Consider the following 20987-nt stretch of genomic DNA (forward strand, 5'->3'; position numbering starts at 1 on the left):
ACACCTGCCACAAAGACCATTAGGAAAATTTAGATTAGGACTTTTTTTTAAAAGCCCAGCAGAATTTTGCCTTTTTTGTTTTGATTGTTGCATGGAATCAAGTTGCTTTATATTAGCCTGATTCATTTGTCTTTGCCATTTTGTAGATTTTTTAGAAAGGCCTAATATTGGCAATTTTATATGGTTTAATGTATTACATAAGACAAATACACAAACAAAACCTTGAAAAAGTGAAAAACGAACAAAATCCATGATTGAATTATCCCTGATTGATTTCCATGCATATTAGATTGTCATATCCCTTGTCATTCACCATCTCTATCTGAAGTCAAGCTTTCTGAGTTGGCAGTTTAGTTGTGTTTCTTTGAGCTAGGACCCTCAACCCCACCCAAGAAATAATTTTGTTTAAATTGAATTGTTTTATATTGGCATTTTTCACTTTTATTGTTGGAAAATGTAATGTATTTCCATTGACCTGTCATGTTGGTGTCAACATATGTCTTATCATTGCTTTCTTTGAATCTACTTATGAAAAACATAACTATTAATGCTTTATTGACATGAATATTCTTTTATTGACATCCTCTTTCTTCTTTTTTCTTTTTTGTTTTCTTTATCCCCATTTTTACATTTTGGACATCTTTACTATCTTTTTCTGTCTTTGATTTCTGTCCATTCCATTATGAAGTGACAATGATTTGTTAACTCAAACTAGAACAATTGCAATGTCATTGGTGAAATGTGCCAGCAGCGACACTCAGGACCAGTATAAGCTGGTCAAAGATATATCTTTCTGAAGACCACTTGTATTTAAACAGACTGAAAGAGAATCAAAAATTTTATAATATATTAAATCGAAAAATAATTTACGCTATTATGTATTCTGAAAGGAACCCTGTACACTTCTTGATCAGCTGCCGTGGTAGTACACTGCCATAAAGCAGAGTGGGTGCACTTGGATTTCCAAAAACACATTCCTCAAACCTTGTGCACAAGGGCTTATTTGAGTCTTGACCCTTTGGAGGTCAGAATTTTCAAATGCAGTTTTATCTTTTTAGCTACTTTTTGATGAAAAATATAAAAATTGTTTAATAATAAGTTATCCTTTGGTTTCACAATGTGTTGGCACAGTTTTTTTCCCCCCATCGGCCCACTGTTTATTTACTAGCTCCTTTACTGATTTTTGAGTACGTTTTAAACTGAGTTTATAACTCAGATTGGCCATCATCTTATGCTTTAGCTCCTTGACTTTCCAGTTCCTCTTAGCCCTCTTCTATAATAGCACAACTTCACGGCCTACCTCACTCTGACTTTTTTTTTTCATTTCTGTACCCTTTGAGAAAAGCTTGGGTATCCCATCTCCCCATGTTAATATTTTAAATTTAGATTTAGAGATAACTTGAATGTTACTCTCTTTTCTTTGAAAGTGGCCTTTATACTTTTGGATTGTGTGAGGGTTGCCCCATGGGCATGGTTTTTAAAGAAGAAAAGAGGTAACTTTTTTGGCTAGTTGAACAGAAATTTCTCTTATGATTCCCTTCAAGGACTTAATGTCCCTTGAATTCTTGGGAGATGTTTTCTTATACAAGTAGTGACGTTAAATCTAAGAAATCGTAGATGGCCGTAGGAGACAGGGAGTGGAGCTGAGCAATGACGTAAATAAAAGGAGAAAAAAAAATCCACATTTTAAGCTAATTTTAAAAATTCAGTGATGAGGAGCAAAAATGATCTCTAGCAAATGTTGCCAACTAGTACTAAATTCTTTTGAATCCCAAAACACATACATATACACACAGAAGCATACACACACAAAAAGCATTGGCATACTTTAGTAAGTGCATAAAGATTCTATAGGGAGGACTTGGCTATAATTTGAAGCAATTGCAGGTCTTTGCTCTTGGCCTTGTAGCACACTTGATTCCTGGCATACACATCCTAGCATAATATATAACAATGTGGCTTCTTCACCTAGTGTAGACATAAGTACTATACTTTTCATGGTTTTGTAAAAAGGCAGTAATGCACGTATTATACTTTGAAAATTAACTCCTTATGCTTTACATAAGTGGTAAAGGCTATATTGCTTTGCATTGTTAATTACGAACAAGAAATAAAGCAAATTTGAAGATAGTATTCTGGGCATATTATGTATTATATTGGAAAAAAAAATCACAAAACAATTTCTAGACATTGTGTGGCTCTTTCACGTTTGAGTTTGTGAGTTTTTCCCCAAACTTTGTTTTCATTTAGAAATGTTTCTATTTCCCCATTTTTCTTTTATTTGTCTTCTTCACCCTTTTACACCCTAGTTCTAGCCTCAGTTTTACCCAAAGTTGATTTGAATTACACCAGATTGCAGCAAGCAGAGAAGGCGCAAATGGAAATTGAAGATGAGGACAAGAAATATCTACAAGAGTATCAGAGTAAATTCGACAGTCTGCAGAAACAAATCTCCCAAAAGGAGAAACAGCTGTGAGTATTTTACTTGGAAATAAATACTTGTTTTAATATAATTTCCCCCTGTTTTCTTCCACCTTTTTTAGCACATAATAGAAGAAAACCTGTATTTTCATTTATTTAACGATGCTGACTAGATTGTAGAACTTCCCTTCAAAAAAAAACTAGAAAAAAAAATAAACTAGAAAGCACAGTTGTGATAAGATTTATGTTTTTGCTCCCTTTATTGTTTATAGAGTTACTTTGAACCATCTTGCTATCTTCTTGCTCATGGAGAGTTTTATTCTTTTTGGTTGTTCAGCATTAATCTGATGGCCATTATGTTTCTAAATACTGAGTATAGTAGACCTTTGTAACTCCACAGAGTTCATATTATCAAAGAACACGATGTTTTCTGAGAATATTTTTATTAGTACTTCATATGATCTACATATTACCAGCTAGGAAAGATGCCAAAAAAACAAGCTGTAGGCAAAGTTTTATACCATTTTTTATAAAATTAAAACTGCATAGGTGTATATTTACACATAGAAAAGTTTTAAGAATATAGATTCTGGGGACTTCCCTGGCAGTTCAGTGATTTAAGACTCCATGCTTCCACTGCACTGAGCTTGGATTTTATCCCAATCGGGGAACTAAAGTCCCACATGCCACACAGCGAAAAATAAAAAAAAGAATACAGATTCTGGGAAATGATTATCTCAAGGGAGTAATGGCAAATTGACAGTAATGGCAATTGATAGTAAAAGTAAAATTACTTTTTACTTTTTTTAGATCAGTATTTTTTTACCCCAAGAAATACATATCACTTTTGTTATTAAAGAAAACAGCAAAACAGCAATAGAAAATTGTTATACGTTATGTTTGAAAAAAGTTAAGGTCGCTCAGTTGTGTCCAGCTCTTTGTGACCCCATGGACTATGCAGTCCATGTGTAACATCATTAAGCAGTATCATTCACCAGATATGATGTGTTACTTTAAGCGACCTTTAAATCCGTTGCTTAAAAAAGCAACTATACTCCAATAAAAATTAGTTTAAAAAATCCATTGGTTGAGGTGTTCTTTTCTATTCTTGATGATTTTCTGTCTAGTGGTTCTATCAATTATCGAGAGAGGATTTGTTGAAATATCCTAACTATAATTGTGGATTTGTGTATCTCTACTTTCAGTTCTATCAATTTTGGCCTCTTGTATTCTGGAATTCCGTTTGGTGCCTACACATTTAGCATTTCTTTGTCTTTTTGGTGAATTGACCTTTCATCATTTTATAATGTTCCTTTTTTGTCTCTGGTAATTTTATTTGCTCTGAAATCTACTATATCTCATATTAACATAGCCACTCCTGCTTTCTTCTGATTAATGTTTTTATGTAGTAAACAAAAGATCAATGTTATGTACATCTTCTATCTTTTTACTTTCAGCCTAATCTGTTTCATTATATTTGAAGTAAGTTTCCTATAGTGCATGTTTTTTATCCATTTCGCCACTCTCTTGATGATACATTTAGCCCATTTGCATTTAGTTTGTTGATATATTAGAGCTTAAATCTACTGTTTTACTTTTTCTGTTTTCATTCCTGTATTCAATTTTTCCTGCCTTCTCATGGGTTACTTGAACATTATTTAGAACTCCTTTTTGATTTATCTATAGTATTTTTAATTGTATCTCTTTGTATAGATTTTTAAAAGTGGTTACTCTGGACATTATATTATATATTTGCAACTTTTCACTACTGATATCAACGTTTTACTACTTTGAGGGAAATGTGGAAGCCTTACTTCCACTTAGACTTTTTTACACTCTCACAATATAATTTGCTTAAATATCTCCCCTATGTAATATTGAGAACTACATCAGACAATGATATAATTTGTGTTTCAACCATTAAACATAATTTAGAAAACTTCCTATTGTTCTTTCTTTCTTCATGATGCTCCAAGTTTTCCTTCTTTGTGTCTGAAGAAGTTCATTTAGCCATTTTTCTAGGGTAAGTCTGTTGGCAGCAAACTTCTTAGTTTTCTTTCATCTGAGGTCTTGATGTCAACTTTATTTCTGAAGGGTAGTTTCAGAATATCTTTAGAATTCTGAGTTGACAGTTATTTTCTTTCAGGACTTGAAAGTGTTATACTGCTTTCTTTTGGCCCTCATAATTTCTGATGAAAAGTAGACTGAATCATTGTTCTTCTAATTGAAGATTCTTTCTTTGGACTTATGCTATTTCAGCTTTGGTCAGCTTCTTCAATTAGGCTTATGTTTGTCAGATTTGGAAAAATTTCAGCCATTATTTCTTCAGATTTTTTTTTTCAGTTCCATTTGCTTTTTCCTCTCCTTTCTGGGACTCTCATAAATGTTAGATTTTTTGTTAATGGTCCTACAGGACCCTGACAAGATTCTTTTTTTTTTTTTAAAGTCTGTTTTCTTTCTCTTGTTCAGATTGGGTAGTGTCTGTTGTTCTGTTCTGGTTTTTTTTTTTTTAATAACTTTATTTATTTATTTATTTTTGGCTCTGCTGGGTCTTTGCTGTGCCGGCTTTTCTCTAGCTGCGGTGCTTGGGAACCATTGCGGTGGTTCCCTTGTTGCAGAGCACAGGCTCTGGGGTGTGTGGGCTTCAGTAGTTGTGGTGTGTGGTCTCCGTAGTTGCAGCTCCCGGGCTCTGGAGCACAGGCTCAGTAGTTGGTGGCGTACAAGGCTTAGTTACTTGTGGGATCTCCCCAGATCGGGGATCAAGCACCTGTCTGCTGCATTGGCAGGCAAATTCTTTACCACTGAGCTACCAGGGAAGCCCCTGTTGTTCTGTTTGGAAGTTAATTCTTTCCTCATCTTCTTTTCCTGTCATTCACTGAGATTCATGGCATGTATGTATGTATGAATGAATCCCATTCGTTGAGATTATTGTATTTTTCAGTTCTGAGATTTCCATTTGATTCTTTCTTCCAAAATTTCCTTCTTTCCTCCCAAAACTCCTTATTCATTAATTTGTTTCAAGCATATTCACTTTTTCCCAGAGGAGATAAAATATAAACTTTATTTTATTTTTTTTTAATTTTTAAATTTTTTTTTCATTGTAATTCCTACAATTTAAAAATATTTCTTTTTTTTTTTTTCATTTATTTTTATTAGTTGGAGGCTAATTACTTTACAATATTGTAGTGGGTTTTGTCATATATTGACATACAGTGAGACCTTGTTGGTTATCTGTTTTATATATAGTGGTGTGTATATTAATCCCCAAACTTTAATTTACCACCCCCTGGCCACCTTTCCCCTTTGGTAATCATAAGCTTGTTCTCTGTGTCTGTGGGTCTATTTCTGTTTTGTATGTAATTTTTTTTCCCCCAAGATTCCACATGTAACTGATATCATATGATATTTTGTCTTTGTCTGGCTTACCTCACTTAGTGTGATAATCTCTAGGTCCATTCATATTGCTGCAACTGGCATTATTTCATTCTTTTTTATGGCTGAGTAATATTCCATTGTAGAAATATACTACATTTTCTTTTATCTATTCCTCTGTTGATGGACATTTAGGTTTCTTTCATGTCTTGGCTATTGTAAATAATGCTGCAGTGAACATTGGGGTGCGTGTATCTTTTTGAATTATAATTTTCTCCAGATACATGCCTATGAGTGGAATTGCAGGATCAGGTGGGGTTTTTTTCTAACCCTGTTTTTATTTTTTTTAAGGAATCTCCATACTGCTCTCCGTATTGGCGTCACCAATTTAGATTTCCTCCAACAGGGTAGGAGGGTTCCTTAAGCATGTTTTTAATTGGTTATGGGAACATTTTTATGATGGTTGCTTTAAAATTCTTGTCAGTTAATTCCAGCATCTGGAATTATCTGACATGTTGTCGTCTGTTGAGTTTTTTTTTTCTTATCCAAGTTGAGATTTTTCCTGGGTTTTGGTCTAACAAGTGTTTTTCAGTTGCATTCTGCACATTTTGGGAGCTATGTTGTAAGACTGCATCTTCCTTAAATTTTGTTTTAGCATCGTTCACTGAAACCACACCAGCAGGGGAATGTAGACACTGACCACTGACCCTTCATACCAAGCAGGGGTAGAAGCCCAGGACTGTTCCTGGATGGAATGGAGAAGGGTGCCTAACTAGTGGGCAGGGATTGAAATCTGTGCTTTCCACTCATTGACACTGTGGAGTGAGAAAGTGGTACCTTGTTACCATGAAGTGGAAATGGAAATCCAGGCTGTCCTTTTGGTCTCTCTTGACACCATCCTGGAGGAGAGTGAAAAAGGTAGCTCAGTGACACTAAGCAAGAATAGAAATCTGGGTTCTCCACTTGGCCTTTGCTGACATTGTGTGGAGGGTAAGAAATGCCTTGTTACTGATGCATATAGAAGTCCAGGCTCTCCATGTGACTTCCACCAACATCACAGAGGTGGTTGGGGAGGGATAGCTCATTACTGCTGGGTGGTGGTAAAAGTTCAGGCTCCCAAATTGGCTTTCTCTGATACTACCACAGGTGGATTGGAAGGCATACCTCATTATTGCCAGGTGAGGATAGCAATTATGCTCCCCACTTGGCTTTTGCTGACAGTGGTTGGGGTGAGCATGGTTTCTTCCTCTGGTGTTTTTTGGAGTAGGGTGTTTATTGTTGAAATAAAGTTTCTATCATGCTAGGCTGCTTATTCCTGGCTCTTTGGCAGGAGAGAGTAGGCTTTCTTTCCTTGGGACTTTTTTCATCTGTGCCCATTGCTGTTTGTGCGTGTGGGATTTTTCAGCACCCAGTATGAGCTTTTAAGGAAGCAACAAGAAGTCTCAGGGCACTCCTCACCAGTATTATTACTTGAATCCTGGGGTTCCTAGCTGGCCTGCCTTCTTCTCTTCCCCCTTTCAGAATATTCTTATATTTGTTTATATATAATGTCTGGGGTTTTTAATTGTACTTAGTTGGACAGATAGGTAGAAATGTGTTTACTCCACCTTGTCCAGAACCAAATTAAGTTTCTTTTAAATCTACCATAAAAATAACATTTTGAGAAGCTGGTATATAGAATAAGGCTTTAGGCCAGGGAATATTACCTTGGTTGGAACCGTGCATCGTTTGTACATTGTGAAACTAAAACCCTCCCGTTTTTCTACCTGCGCCCCCCCCCCCGCCCCCCGCCACAAAAAAAGAAACCACTTAGCAAACCAACATTTTCTCTTAATCTTTAAAGTTTCACAAAAGCACTTTCAGGACTTTCTTGGCCACAGAAATCAAAAGGAACATTTAAGTCGTCAAGTTTATTAATGGTGCCAAGGGTTTTCTTGTTTAATTCCTTGTGCCCTGCCAAAATGGAAAAATGTGAAAAGCAAGACTGGGACACTTAGCCAGTCAAGAAAAGATAATCTTGAAACTTTAGTAATCTGTGTTACTGAATTGCTTTTCTAGAGTTTGACAGAAGTGTAGGTAAGACAAGTCTGATATTTATTCTTCAGTGCTGCCTCTATTTGATCACTGCCCAAAGGATGCTCCAGGGACCTGACCCTTCCCAGTAGGACTAACCTACACAATAGGACGCTGGTAGAGCTGGGGAGAAATACTTGTCCCTGCTGAAACTGTGAAAGTAATTTTGTTTCTCATTTGGTGCCATTTTGGTAGAGCATAAACATGTTGACAATTTAGAGATCATAGGGATCCCTGATGGCTGAGAAAATTTGGAACTGTTTCTATAGAAATAGGCAATTGGGACTTTATCCAAGAAAAACAAATTCCTTTTTTTTTTTTTAACACATTCCCTTTTTTCACCTAAAATGGAAAAAACTTTTGGTTTCTTAACTCCTCAACCAGGAATTGAACTCACCACACCCCATGCAGTGGAGTGTTGACCACTGGACCTCCAGGGGATTCCCTGGACATACATTTCTTCTTTATAGATGAACATCATTTTTTGGTATGCATAGATATTTTTGCTTTTTAGAAAGAGGAGACATGCTATATACTCTTTAATATCTTGTTTATTATATTTATTATTGATACATCATGGACATTTTATCATATCAATTACTGTAGGTCTATACCATCGTATCTCAGTTAACCTCAAGGAATCATTTAGCCTGAAAAAAAAAAGTGCTTTAATGTTTAAATTTGGATATATTTGATTACTAGTGATAGCCTTTTGTATTTCTTTTGTAAATTATCAGTTCATATCCTCTATTTTTTTCCTCTGTGGTGTTCAGTTTTTTAATATTTATTTGTAAGAACTCTTTATGTATTTATTCTGGGTCTTTCACATACAGTGAAAATGTTTTCCAAGTTATAGTTTATTTTATTTTATTTTTTTATAGTTTATTTTTAAACTTTGTTCATAGTGTTTTTTATTCATTTAGGCATTTTACAGTAGATTTATTATTTATTTTTTAGACATTGTATATTTTTTATATAGTTATAGTTTCCCTTTTTTTCCTTATGATTTCTGCCTTTGGTGATCAGCATGTGTTTTGACAGTATATGTAAAATAACTTAAAATCAAAGTTTTTCTTTTGCTTTCTCACTCAGTTTTTTCTGATTCTGGATGATGAGGCCACTCAACACACTCTGTACTTTGCTTACTCAGTGTTAGTAATATATACCTGTCCCTCCATATCCCTTTTAAATCTGTGGTGAAATAGTATTTATCAACAATTTGTAAATTCCATTTTGAAGTATCTTGTCTCTTCAACTTGAATTATAAAATCTCAAATTTGCTTTCCTGAAAATAATTTGGCTATAGATGGAAATACTAACCATATGAGGAAACAAAAGTAATTTTAACACAAAAAATTAAAATAATGTAATACTGTGATATTCTCAATATTATGACATAACATAATTAAAATGTAAAGTACAAGGAACTATAGCATTATTAGTGTATACCTTACCTGTTAACAACTGCTTATGAGATAATCATTGAAATATTTGGGGAGGCTTTCCTAAAATGTGTTTTTGATTACTTTCATTTTTCCAGCTAGCACCTGTTGTTTGACTGATGAAGTAGTGCTTTCAGATGTGAACTGGCATTTTTCAGACAGTGTGGATTTTCCTCCAGTGTCTCCTTGGTCTTAGATCTGTTCTGTAATGGGTCAGCTTCTAACAGTAATCTTGTTACTGTAATCTTGTCAAGTAGCACTTGACACCAGGATTGATTGCTCTGTTACTGATGTTGAATTGACTTAGTGGTTGCTGTAATTCTTAAATCAGAGCAATACTTTTCATTAGTTTGTTGGAAAAATTTTCTCTTGGCACAGAACATGGTTCCAGTTCTAAGACAGAACCAGGCCTTAATAGTATGGTGTGCCTTTCCAGGCATTTTCCATGCTTATCCAGTATTTATGTATGTAGAATTAGTAAATGACAGATAACAAGAGGTTTTTGTGATTGACAAATTAACTGAGATTTGAGATCTGAAAACCTTGTGCTACTGAGCTTGTTTTCTAAAAGGTATTTGTGAAAGAAAATCTGAAGAATTTAATTACAAAGGTGAAAGTAATCAACCAGTGAGATCCTCTTAAAGAATACATACAGCTGTCATGAAAGAAAGAGCACTGAGCTTGTCTCTGTATTATTTGTCATTCAAGGGTGCAACTGGAAACCGATCTGAAGATTGAGAAGGAATGGAGACAGACTTTGCAGGAAGATCTTCAAAAGGAGAAAGACACCGTATCTCATCTCAGAAATGAGACCCAACAGATCATTACTCTTAAAAAAGTAAGTAATAGTGGTAAACTTTAAAAATCCTATCGTGATGAAAGTTACTTGAAAAGACAATCAAGTTATAATTTACATGTATACAGAGGAAACAAAGTATAGTGGTCTTTATTTATTTATTTATTTATTTTTTTTGGTGGTCTTCTTTAAAAATATCATTAAGGGGATTAAATGAATAGAAAATAGTTGATAGTAAATAGAGCAGTTATTTTTTATAAAAACTGAAGGATACACTCCTATCCTTGAATGGTATGTGTACGATGTGGAGTTTGTTTCTTTTAAATTGCATTTTCTGTCTTTTGTTATTTTGAAGGAGTTCCTTAACCTCCAGGATGAAAATCAGCAGTTGAAAAAAATATATCACGAACAGGAGCAAGCTCTTCAAGAACTTGGCAACAAACTTAGCGAGTAATTTCTCTTTTTTCCTTTTACTAAGTAGTCATTGACTTTTATAAAGTTATGGGTGTGCCAAACCAAATAGGCATAAAAGTTTAATATAAAAAAGAAAGATATCAACTATTAGAAACAAAGCCAAACAAAAACTTCAAGATTAACAGATAAGGGTGTGCACTGGGGAAAGATTGTGTTAAAAATTATGTTCTAAAATGCACATAGCTCTTAGGTCCAAACATTTTCCAGTAGATGAAATCTAAGACTGTTGTTTAATTTCTCCAAATCATATTTTTCTCAGAAGTCAAATTTTCAGAATTGTTGGAGAGATCTTTTTCAGACTGTTCTGAGAAGGAGCCAACATTGTGAAAAGTGGATGTATTTGATGCTATCTGTAGTTGGGGCTTAACTTCATACAGTATGGTTGGTTCTATCACATTGAAGTGTTACTGGGTTTCTATGAGGACAAGGAGGAGAAATGGATTTCTGTCTTTCTCACATTTTCCTCCTTGTTCCACATTGTCTGTGTTTGGGATTAGCTTCATCTTTGTGCCCTGATTGAACATATTGTCAAATATCTCGGGTAAATGCTGGAAGGTTTGATTTAGTATTGAATATATCACTGTTACATTAGAAAATAAAAAGTGTCATTTTTTTTTATAATACAGAAAATTAAAGAAAGCTACAGTGACCCATAATTCTATCACCTAAATAAATCCCTTTGATGTTTTATATGGTTAGAAAATTCAAAGAGCATCAAAAGGGAACTTCCGTAGTTGTCCAGTGGTTAAGACTCTGCGTTTCCACATCAGAGTTGTGGGTTCGATCCCTGGTCAGGAAACTAAGATCCTATAAGTGACGCAGCCAAAAAAGAAAAAAGTAAAATGAAGTGAGGTTGGGAGGGCGCAGGTCATGCAGAATAATATGAGACATTTAATTTTGTTGAAAGGGAAAGTTAATAGTTAAGAAATAGTTTTTAAGCTTACCATTCAGGATCTGCATTTTCAAGTTATGACTAAATTTTAAAATTAGCATTCATTAATGTCATTCATTGGGATGGGTGAATTTAACTCAGATGACCATTATATCTCTTGAGAGTCCCTTGGACTGCAAGGAGATCCAGCCAGTCCATCCTAAAGGAGATCAGTCCTGGGTGTTCACTGGAAGGACTGATGTTGAAGCCGAAACTCCAGTACTTTGGCCACCTCATGCGAAGAGCTGAATCATTGGAAAAGACCCTGATGCTGGGAAAGATTGAGGGCCGGAGGAGAAGGGGACAACAGAGGATGAGATGGTTGGATGGCATCACCGACACAATGGACATGGGTTTGGGTGGACTCCGGGAGTTGGTGATGGACAAGGAGGCCTGGCGTGCTGCGGTTCATGGGAGGGGGTCACAAAGTCAGACATGACTGAGCGACTGAACTGAACTGAATTATCATTCATTGGAATGGGTGAATTTAACTCAAATGACCATTATATCTACTACTGTGGGCAAGAACCCCTTGGAAGAAATGGAGTAGCTCTCACAGTCAACAAGAGAGTCTGAAATGCAGTACTTGGGTGCAAACTCAAAAACGATAGAATGATCTCTGTTCCTTTCCAAGGCAAACCATTCATTATCACAGTAAACCAAGTCTATGTCCCAACCAGTAATGTTGAAGCTGAAGTTGAACAGTTCTGTGGAGACCTACAAGACCTTCTAGAACTAACACCCATAAAAGATGTCCTTTTCATCATAGGGGACTGGCATGCAAAAGTAGGAAGTCAAGAGATACCTGGAGTAACAGGCAAATTTGGCCTTGGAGTACGGAATGAAGCAGGGCAAAGGCTAATAGAGTTTTGCCAAGAGAAAGCACTGGTCATAGCAAACACCCTCTTCCAACAACACAAGAGAAGACTCTACACGTGGACATCACCAGATGGTCAATACCAAAATCAGACTGATTATATTCTTTGCAGCCAAAGATGGAGAAGTTCTATACAGTCAGCAAAAACAAGACCAGGAGCTGACGGTGGATCGGATCATTAAGTCTTTATTGCCAAATTCAGACTTAAACTGAAAAAAGTAGGGAAAACCACTAGACCGTTCAGGTATGACCTAAATCAAATCCCTTACGATTATACAGTAGAAGTGACAAATAGATTCAAGGGATTAGATCTAATAGACAAAGTGCCTGAAGAACTATGGACGGAGGTTCGTGACATTGTACAGGAAGCAGTGATCAAGACCATCCCCAAGAAAAAGAAATGCAAAAAGGCAAAATGGTTGTCTGAGGGGCCTTACAAATAACTGAGAAAATAAGAGAAGCGAAAGGCAAAGGGAAAAAGGAAAGATATACGCATTTGAATGCAGAGTTCCAAAGAATAGCAAGGAGAGATGAGAAAGCCATCCTCAGTGATCAATACAAAGAAATAGAGGAAAACAATAGAACGGGAAAGACTAGAGATCTCTTCAAGAAAATTAGAGATACCAAGGAAACATTTCATGCAAAGATGGGCACAATAAAGGACAGAAATGGTATGGACCCAACCATTTCAAAATTCGAAGAGCAGAAGATATTAAGAAGAGGTGGCAAGAATACACAGAACTACATGAAAAAGATCTTCATGACCCAGATAACCGTGATGGTGTGATCACTCACCTAGAGCCAGACATCCTGGAATGAGAAGTCAAGTGGGCCTTAGCAAGCAACGCTACAAACAAAGCTAGTGGAGGTGATGGAATTCCAGTTGAGCTATTTCAAATCCTAAAGGATGATGCTGTGAAAGTGCTGCACTCAACATGCCAGCAAATTTGGAAAACTCAGCAGTGGCCACAGGACTGGAAAAGGTCAGTTTTCATTCCAATCCCAAAGAAAGGCAGTGCCAAAGAATGCTCAAACTACTGCACTGTTGCACTCATCTCACACGCTAGTAAAGTAATTCTCAAAATTCTCCAAGCCAGGCTTCAACAGTACGTGAACCGTGAACTTCCAGAAGTTCAAGCTGTATTTAGAAAAGGCAGAGGAACCAGAGATCAAATTGCCAACATCCGTTGGATCATTGAAAAAGCAAGAGAGTTCCAGAAAAACATCTACTTCTGCTTTATTGACTATGTCAAAGCCTTTGACTGTGTGGATCACAGCAAACTGTGGAAAATTCTTCAAGAGATGGGAATACCAGATCACCTGACCTACCTCCTGAAAAACCTGTGTGCAGGTCAAGAAGCAACAGTTAGAACTGGACACGGAACAACAGACTGGTTCCAAATAGGGAAAGGAGTACATCAAGGCTGTATATTGTCATCCTGCTTATTTAACTTATATGCAGAGTACATCATGTGAAATGCAGGGGTGGATGAAGCACAAGCTGGAATCAAGATTGCCGGGATAAATGTCAATAACCTCACATGTGCAAATCACACCACCCTTATGGCAGAAAGCAAAGAACTAAAGAGCCCCTTGATGAAAGTGGGAGAGAAGAGTGAAAAAGTTGGCTTAAAACTCAACATTCAGAAAACTAAGATCATGGCATCTGGTCCCATCACTTCATGACAAATAGATGGGGAAACAATGGAAACAGTGACAGACTTTATTTTGGGGGGGCTCCAAAATCACTGCAGATGGTGACTGAAGCCATGAAATTAAAAGACACTTGCTCCTTGGAAGAAAAGCTATGACTAACCTAGACAGCATACTAAAAAGCAGAGACATTACTTTGGCAACAAAGTCCATCTAGTCAAAGCTATGGTTTTTCCAGTAGTCATGTATGGATGTGAGAGTAGGACTATAAAGACAGCTGAGCGCCGAAGAAGTGATGCTTTTGAACTGTGGTGTTGGAGAAGACTCTTGAGAGTCCCTTGGACTGCAAGGAGATACAACCATTCAATCCTAAAGGAAATCAGTCTTGAATATTCATTGGCAGGACTGATGCTGAAGCTGAAACTTCAATACTTTGGCCACCTGATGCGAAGAACTAACTCATTCAAAAAGACCCTGATGCTGGGAAAGACTGAAGGCAGGAGGAGAAGGGGACGACAGAGGATGAGATGGTTGGATGGCATCACTGACTCAATGGACATGAGTGAGTAAGCTCCAGGAGTTGGTGATGGACAGGGAAGCCTGGTGTGCTACAGTCCCTGGGGTCACAAAGAGTTGGACATGACTGACTGAACTGAACTGAATGTCACTCACAGGAGTAAGTATCCCTTTTAGGTTTTACCAGCCATGTGACTTAGGGCCATTTATTTAAGCTCTTTAAGCTCATTTCTCCATTTGTAAATTGGAGAGTTATAATATCCCTTTCTCCATTTGTCAATTGGAGAGTTATTAAATACCTATAGGGTTCTTTTTCTGATTAACAGAATAAGTATGCAAAAGCACCCAGCACAGTACCTTTCCTCGTCTCAAGCAGAAGATCAGTGTTCTTGTCTGTGAGATGAACAGTGTGGATCTGAAAGTTACTTCCCAGTGCTTGCATCTAAACCAGCAACTTAAAACATAAATGATTAACTTTAATTTGAAAAGTACTTTTGATAATGACATATTTATTCTTAATTGATTTCTTATTGAAGGATTCTTACAAAGAGAAATTTTGATAGATTTTGAAAAGCTTTAAATGTTGATTATTCAGGACTTCCCTGGCAGCCCAGTGGGTAAGACTTCTTACTTCTGCTGCAGGTGGATTGGGTTTGATCCCTGCTTGGGGAACTAAGATCCCACATGAGCATGGTGTGGGGGAAAAAAAAAAAGTTAATTATTCTGAATAAGTTATAATTGTAGATAAACTGTCTAGTATGAAGATTAAAGTAATAAACCTGAAATATTAATATTTGGAGAAAACATGGAATGTGAAATTTTAGGATGAAATATTGGAAAAAGAAAAATCTAGACTAATCTGTGTCATAATTACTGACAATTTAAAATAACTGAAAGAGGAAAAAACCAGCTTCTCCCTTATCCTCACTGAGGCTTAAATTCCAAGAAGAAAAACTTTTAGTGAAGAATAAATTACCAGGACTCTTCCAATGTCGTATTCTGTAGATGCTATTCTTTCCATATAAAGAAACTTACAGATTTTTTTCCTTCATAGAGGAATTTCAGGATTATCTGAGGCTTATATAATTTAGGGATGTTTTCATATAGTGTCATAATTGATTGTATCACATGTATTACATTCTCATGTTTTATTTTGACCTTTCTCTATGCTTTTTTATGCTGTGGTCAAATATTTTCAGAAACTTAAATACATATTCCGAAATGGAAGTTAATTAAAATGAATAATACAGACATCTGTTCCCTGCCTAGGACAAGGAGAAGGTGTTGTTTTACATTGTGTTTGTTGGAACTGTAACTGATACTCTCTTTCTCTAGGATAGTTCGGCAATTTGTATCAGGGTGGAAGGGGCAGCATGCTTTTTAGGGTCCGATTTGTGAATAAAGGCATTTTAACCAGAAATAAATCAACACCTGTAAGTTTTCATATAGAAAGTATTTCTGTAGTGAACACCATTAAGTAAGCTATTTTTATTCCATATTCAGTTTTTCCATATATACTATTGTGGCCAAAATTCCCATCAGCATCAGTTTCCCTTGGGTGCTTTTTGTAGATGTGAGTTCAGCTAAGAAAATTTGATTACTCTGTTAGTATTTTTACACTGTGTGATTTTACATTTATTATTCCCACTGTAAGAGTTGTTACGAGCTAGATAAAAGACTAACACTGTTTTTAAGTTTTGGAACAAAGAACACTTGTAGGGCAAAGCAAGTTCCTAATGTTCTGCTTCAGACTTAGTATTTTATCTATGTTTTAATCCAGTTATTTCATTTTTAAGTTGTTAAGAAAAATAATACAAATGTTTTGGTCATTCCAATTTTAATGAATAATTTTATGGCAAAAAGATTTGAAACATGTTGAAAATTCATCAGTAGGTAATGATGTAAATTGCATACTTTACATTCTTTTTTGTGGTATATTATGTAACCATTTAATATAATGATGTGGCAGATACTTAATAACAAGTCAGTAGCTCTAAGCCTTTCAGGATATATTGTTAAGTCATATAGGGAACTACGTAAATAATTTTTTCCATTTGAAATACACATACTCATTGACATGTGGAGATGATCATGTCTGGGTATTGAGATCACAGATAAATATTGCATGTTAACTAACACGTATTTTTAAAAGGTTAAAAAAGTATTATATCTTCCTTAATATATCCACTCTTACTTACCACTCTGTAGCATGTGCTACATAAAGAGTATTCATAATGATTAACTCACCGGCTTTTGGGTCTCAGAGATGAGGGTTTAAGTCCTGGCTTCCTCAGTTACCATCTTGTGACTTGCTACAAGTGACTAAACCTCATAAGACCTCACTCTCTTCATCTTTATAAGTGTTTCTGAAGATTAAATGAGATTACACATGCAAAGTTTATAGCATAGTGTCTGGTACCTCAACTATTTATTGACAGCTACAATAAATGATAGCTATCATTAATAGTCATAACCACATGAAAATTCCAACATTCTTTCTTTAAAAAAAGCAAATTTTAAATCTCAAAACTATTTTTGCTTTAGGTCATTTAAGAAGTAATAGGAAAATGTTAAATATAATCCCACTAGCCAAAGAAGATTATTAGAATAATATAGTAGATACAGTTTTATATCCTATGAAAATTCAGTACTTTCTAAGGAATTACTAGATGTTCTGTATTTTAAAATGTGTACTGAAATTTGAACCAATTTATAATCTTTTTAGATCAAAACTTAAAATCGAAGACATAAAAGAAGCCAACAAAGCATTGCAGGTGAGTTTAAGTATTTTCCTCAAGTAGGAAAGTATGGATATCTGTGAGTTTCCAGTAGAAGGTAAAGCCCTGTGTACTGTTGTTGAATCTTAGGATATACAGAGGCAGAAGCACTGAATGGGGAGCTTGTATGATGGGGTCCACCTCGTCCCTATACCTCTAGAACACATTATTAAAATTCCTCATGTTGGAAATGACCTTAGAAATAGTTTTGTCTACTTTCCTATGAAGTATGGCATGGTTAGAGTGAAACTGACTTTGGATTTGATAATCCTTAAATTCCTGAGCCAGTCTGTTACTTACTAGTTTTTGATCTTCATCAAGTCACATATCACCATGGAGTCTGTTTCCTCTTCTGATTTTGGCTTATGATTTTGCATAGGGTTGCTTTGAATATTGAGTATGTTAATTGAGTGAAAGTTATTTGGTACAATTGAATATATGGTTCTTAAAACAGAGGAGAAAATACAGTCTCTTCAATGACAGATGGCTTCTTACCGCACAAGCTCCCCATTTCGTTTACCAAAGTGTTACATGAAAGTCATTTAAAAAGTCAAATTGGGTTATCGTTACCATCTTTTTAAATTCCATATATATGCATTAGTATACTGTATTGGTCTTTATCTTTCTGGCTTACTTCACTCTGTATAATGGGCTCCAGTTTCATCCATCTCATTAGAACTGATTCAAATGAATTCTTTTTAATGGCTGAATAATAATATGGTGTATATGTACCACAGCTTCCTTATCCATTCGTCTGCTGATGACTTAAAAAAAAAAACAGGGAAGCAGTCTTTTGTTTTTCATCCTCTTGTCCCTTATCCATTCCAGCTTTTGCCACCATTAGGGAGCTACTTTTAATTCCTTTTAGTTGTTTCTTCTGGCATTTCCCTAAGTATTATGCAGACCTATGTATTGCCTCATTAACATGATGGATGAGGAGTTTTGCTAACTCTCCCCCTGGTCTGTCTACTCTTCACTGTTCTCCTGTAGTTAAGTAAAAGTTTTTGTGAAATATATTTACTATATATTCTTTATTATGAGTATTTAAATACTGTTCCTTGCTGGGGCAGGTAGTATTGTATATTGCAGTTGTATTTTCTTTCTTGAACTACTTTTCATTTCCTATAGAGCTGATATTTACTCCCCCTGACCTTTTTTAGTTGTATTTGAGAATCAGAGTTTTCTTATACCTTCAAACACTTCTGTTAAATGCTTTTTGATAGAAGTTTTTCACATGGTAAAAATGAATCAAGGAATCAGTTAGTTCTTTCTTTTTCCATCAGTCATCCTTATTGAAGTTCTCTGCTTTATTGCTCCTGTATAGTCTGGTCACTCTTGTCCTGGCATTTCCCTCTGCTGTCATTCTTTCTTTCAGTGTTTTTTTCTTTTTGCTGTGCCACACAGCTTGTGGAACTTTATAGTTAGCCAGCTAGGCATCATACCTGGATCTTTGGCAGTGAGAGCATGGAATCCTAACCACTTGATCAACATGGAATTCCCACTGGGCGATGCTTCCTTCAGTAGCCTCCTAGAAAATGGTGAATGAATAATAAAAGATTTTATGAATCTGTATGCCTTTATTCTGCTCTCACACCCTTTAGGAGATATGTAGGGATGTTTGCTCAACTGTCATTTTTTAAACTCTTTTGTAAAAATTTTTCACTGTGAAATATATATGCAAGAGGACATGTACAGTACAACTTAAAAATGCTAGCGTACTGTTTTAGCTTGTAATAGAACATGTTTGCTCCCTGATTGCATTCCCTTCCCTACAGTAACAGTCCTCTGTTTTTGTTAATCATTATGTTTTTCTAACAGTTTTATTGTTCATATCTAGCCTACATTATCCAGATTTCCATTTTTATGTGTATGAAAATGGATTTATATATGACTTTGGGTTTTTTTTTTTTTTGGTGCTTACTATTGTCCAGTTGATGGGTTTGGGACAGCTATTTTAGTTTCTTACATTTTGGATTTTATCTGATTTCTTCTTCATAGTAGTCTTATTTTTTCCTCTATCCCCTTATTTAATCCTATAAACTGGAAATTAAACCTAAAGGTTTGGTTGTATTCAGTTTCAACCTTCTGTGAGACATTTCTGTTACTATATTTTTAATATTCAGTAGGCTCCTATTTGCTCATTTTTCCTTTTTAAAAATAACATCTTGCTTTATGTCTGAGGATATTCCATTATAATTTCTTTAATGTTTTCTTTTATTGCTGCCATTCTGTTTCCTCTGAATCCTTTTCTTGTATTTGTTTATTTGGCTGGAGTATTTCATGCCCAAATCATTCCTTAAATGTTAGAAAATCTCCCAGTTTCGATGAAAGGCACAAAAAATCTTTGAAGCCTGGTGTTTGTTGGTTAGGTGGGTGGGGATGGGTTGTAATAGACAGGGAGGCCTTGACCAAAGAGAAATCTGTCAACTTCCAATCTGTTGGGTTTCTTCTCTCAGTATTGGTATCTACAAGACTTCTGTAAATCCATGGCTGATTCATGTCAATGTATGGCAAAAACCACTACAATATTGTAAAGTAATTAGCCTCCAACTAATAAAAATAAATGGGAAAAAAAAAAAAAAAAGCCTTCTCTCTGGAGCAGTTGAGTTTGTTCAGAGAAGGATCCTTAATACCATTTGGAGGATTTAACCTGAGTAGCTGACATTCTGGAATGCCAATGGCAGAGAAAAATAGCCATTTGTTTGCAGAGCAGTAGCTTTCCCCCTGTAATTTTGACTTTACTTGTAAACAGCTTTGTTTTGTTGAGGAAGCAACTTCAGCTCCCTGGATCTTAAGTTTTTCTTATCTGTAAAATGAAAGCTTGAGGGTGCTATTCTGAGGTCCCTTCTAGCTAATGCACTAGGCTTATCCTACATTGTACAGCTTTTCTCCTTGAGAGAGGTGCAAGGTGACTTCCTAAGTCTGGAAATAAAGTTGGAAGCTCAACCCTGATGTCAGAAGGTTACTTACTTTTGAACCAAATGATGGTGTTTGGAAATCTGCTTCATGTCAGGCTCTCATCCTTACAAACATACCTGGGCAGCAAAGTTGCTTGCACTATGTGGCTTTGGGATATTTGGCAAATCAGTTTCTTTTTTATGGTGTTCAAGTTAGATTGAATTATCTTCAAGGCCTCATCTTGCTTTAAAAAAAATTCCATGATTCAAATCATGTGACTCTGCTGGTCAGTCTCTCGGTATCTGATGGGGGGAGCTGTCTGGGGTTTTTTTTTTTGTTTTTATATCTTCACTTCTTACAATCCTGTGTTCTCAGAAGCCTTAAAGAGTGCCTGAGGTGTAGTAATCCAATACCATTTGTCTTACCTCTGCTATATCAGACAATAGGTGCTGGTTACTAAGACTGAAATAAAAATAGCTGGTATTAACCGTGCAGTCTTGATCCCTCAATGCTTATTCTCTCTCCGTCTTAGTTTCTTCCAAGAATTTTGCTGTCAGGTAGAAGAGGCTTTCAAGAAAACTCAGGCTTTTGAGAATGTCTGTGGGCTTTTCTGCTTGTAAGATTTTTCTCTCGTTAGCTGGTATAGGTCCTATGTTGCTCGCTCCCTCTTCCAAATTAGAATCAGATGTACTTAAGTTAGAGTCAGGTATACTTGGTTCTGTGGAAGCAGCAGCAGCAGTGTAGCTTAGTCTGGGCT

At 35.8% G+C, this 20987-nt stretch overlaps 1 protein-coding gene across 6 annotated transcripts in view; it reads left to right on the top strand.

The window, feature by feature from the left end:
• The window catches only part of RUFY2 (RUN and FYVE domain containing 2), a 42703-nt gene that overhangs the window by 18556 nt on the left and 3160 nt on the right, over positions 1-20987 (top strand). For 4 of the 6 annotated variants that reach the window (XM_043476784.1, XM_043476779.1, XM_043476781.1 and 1 more), the window contains exons 13-16: positions 2353-2472; positions 10017-10146; positions 10460-10554; positions 17281-17329. In XM_043476784.1, the coding sequence (XP_043332719.1) occupies positions 2353-2472; positions 10017-10146; positions 10460-10554; positions 17281-17329 (394 nt within the window). Of the gene's footprint in view, positions 1-688; positions 2473-10016; positions 10147-10459; positions 10555-17280; positions 17330-20987 lie in introns of those variants that run through there. The other 2 variants (XM_043476783.1, XM_043476785.1) reach the window with 2 other exon arrangements.

This window comes from Cervus canadensis, chromosome 8 (genome assembly GCF_019320065.1).
Source record: "Cervus canadensis isolate Bull #8, Minnesota chromosome 8, ASM1932006v1, whole genome shotgun sequence".
Taxonomy (NCBI): Eukaryota; Metazoa; Chordata; class Mammalia; order Artiodactyla; family Cervidae; genus Cervus; species Cervus canadensis.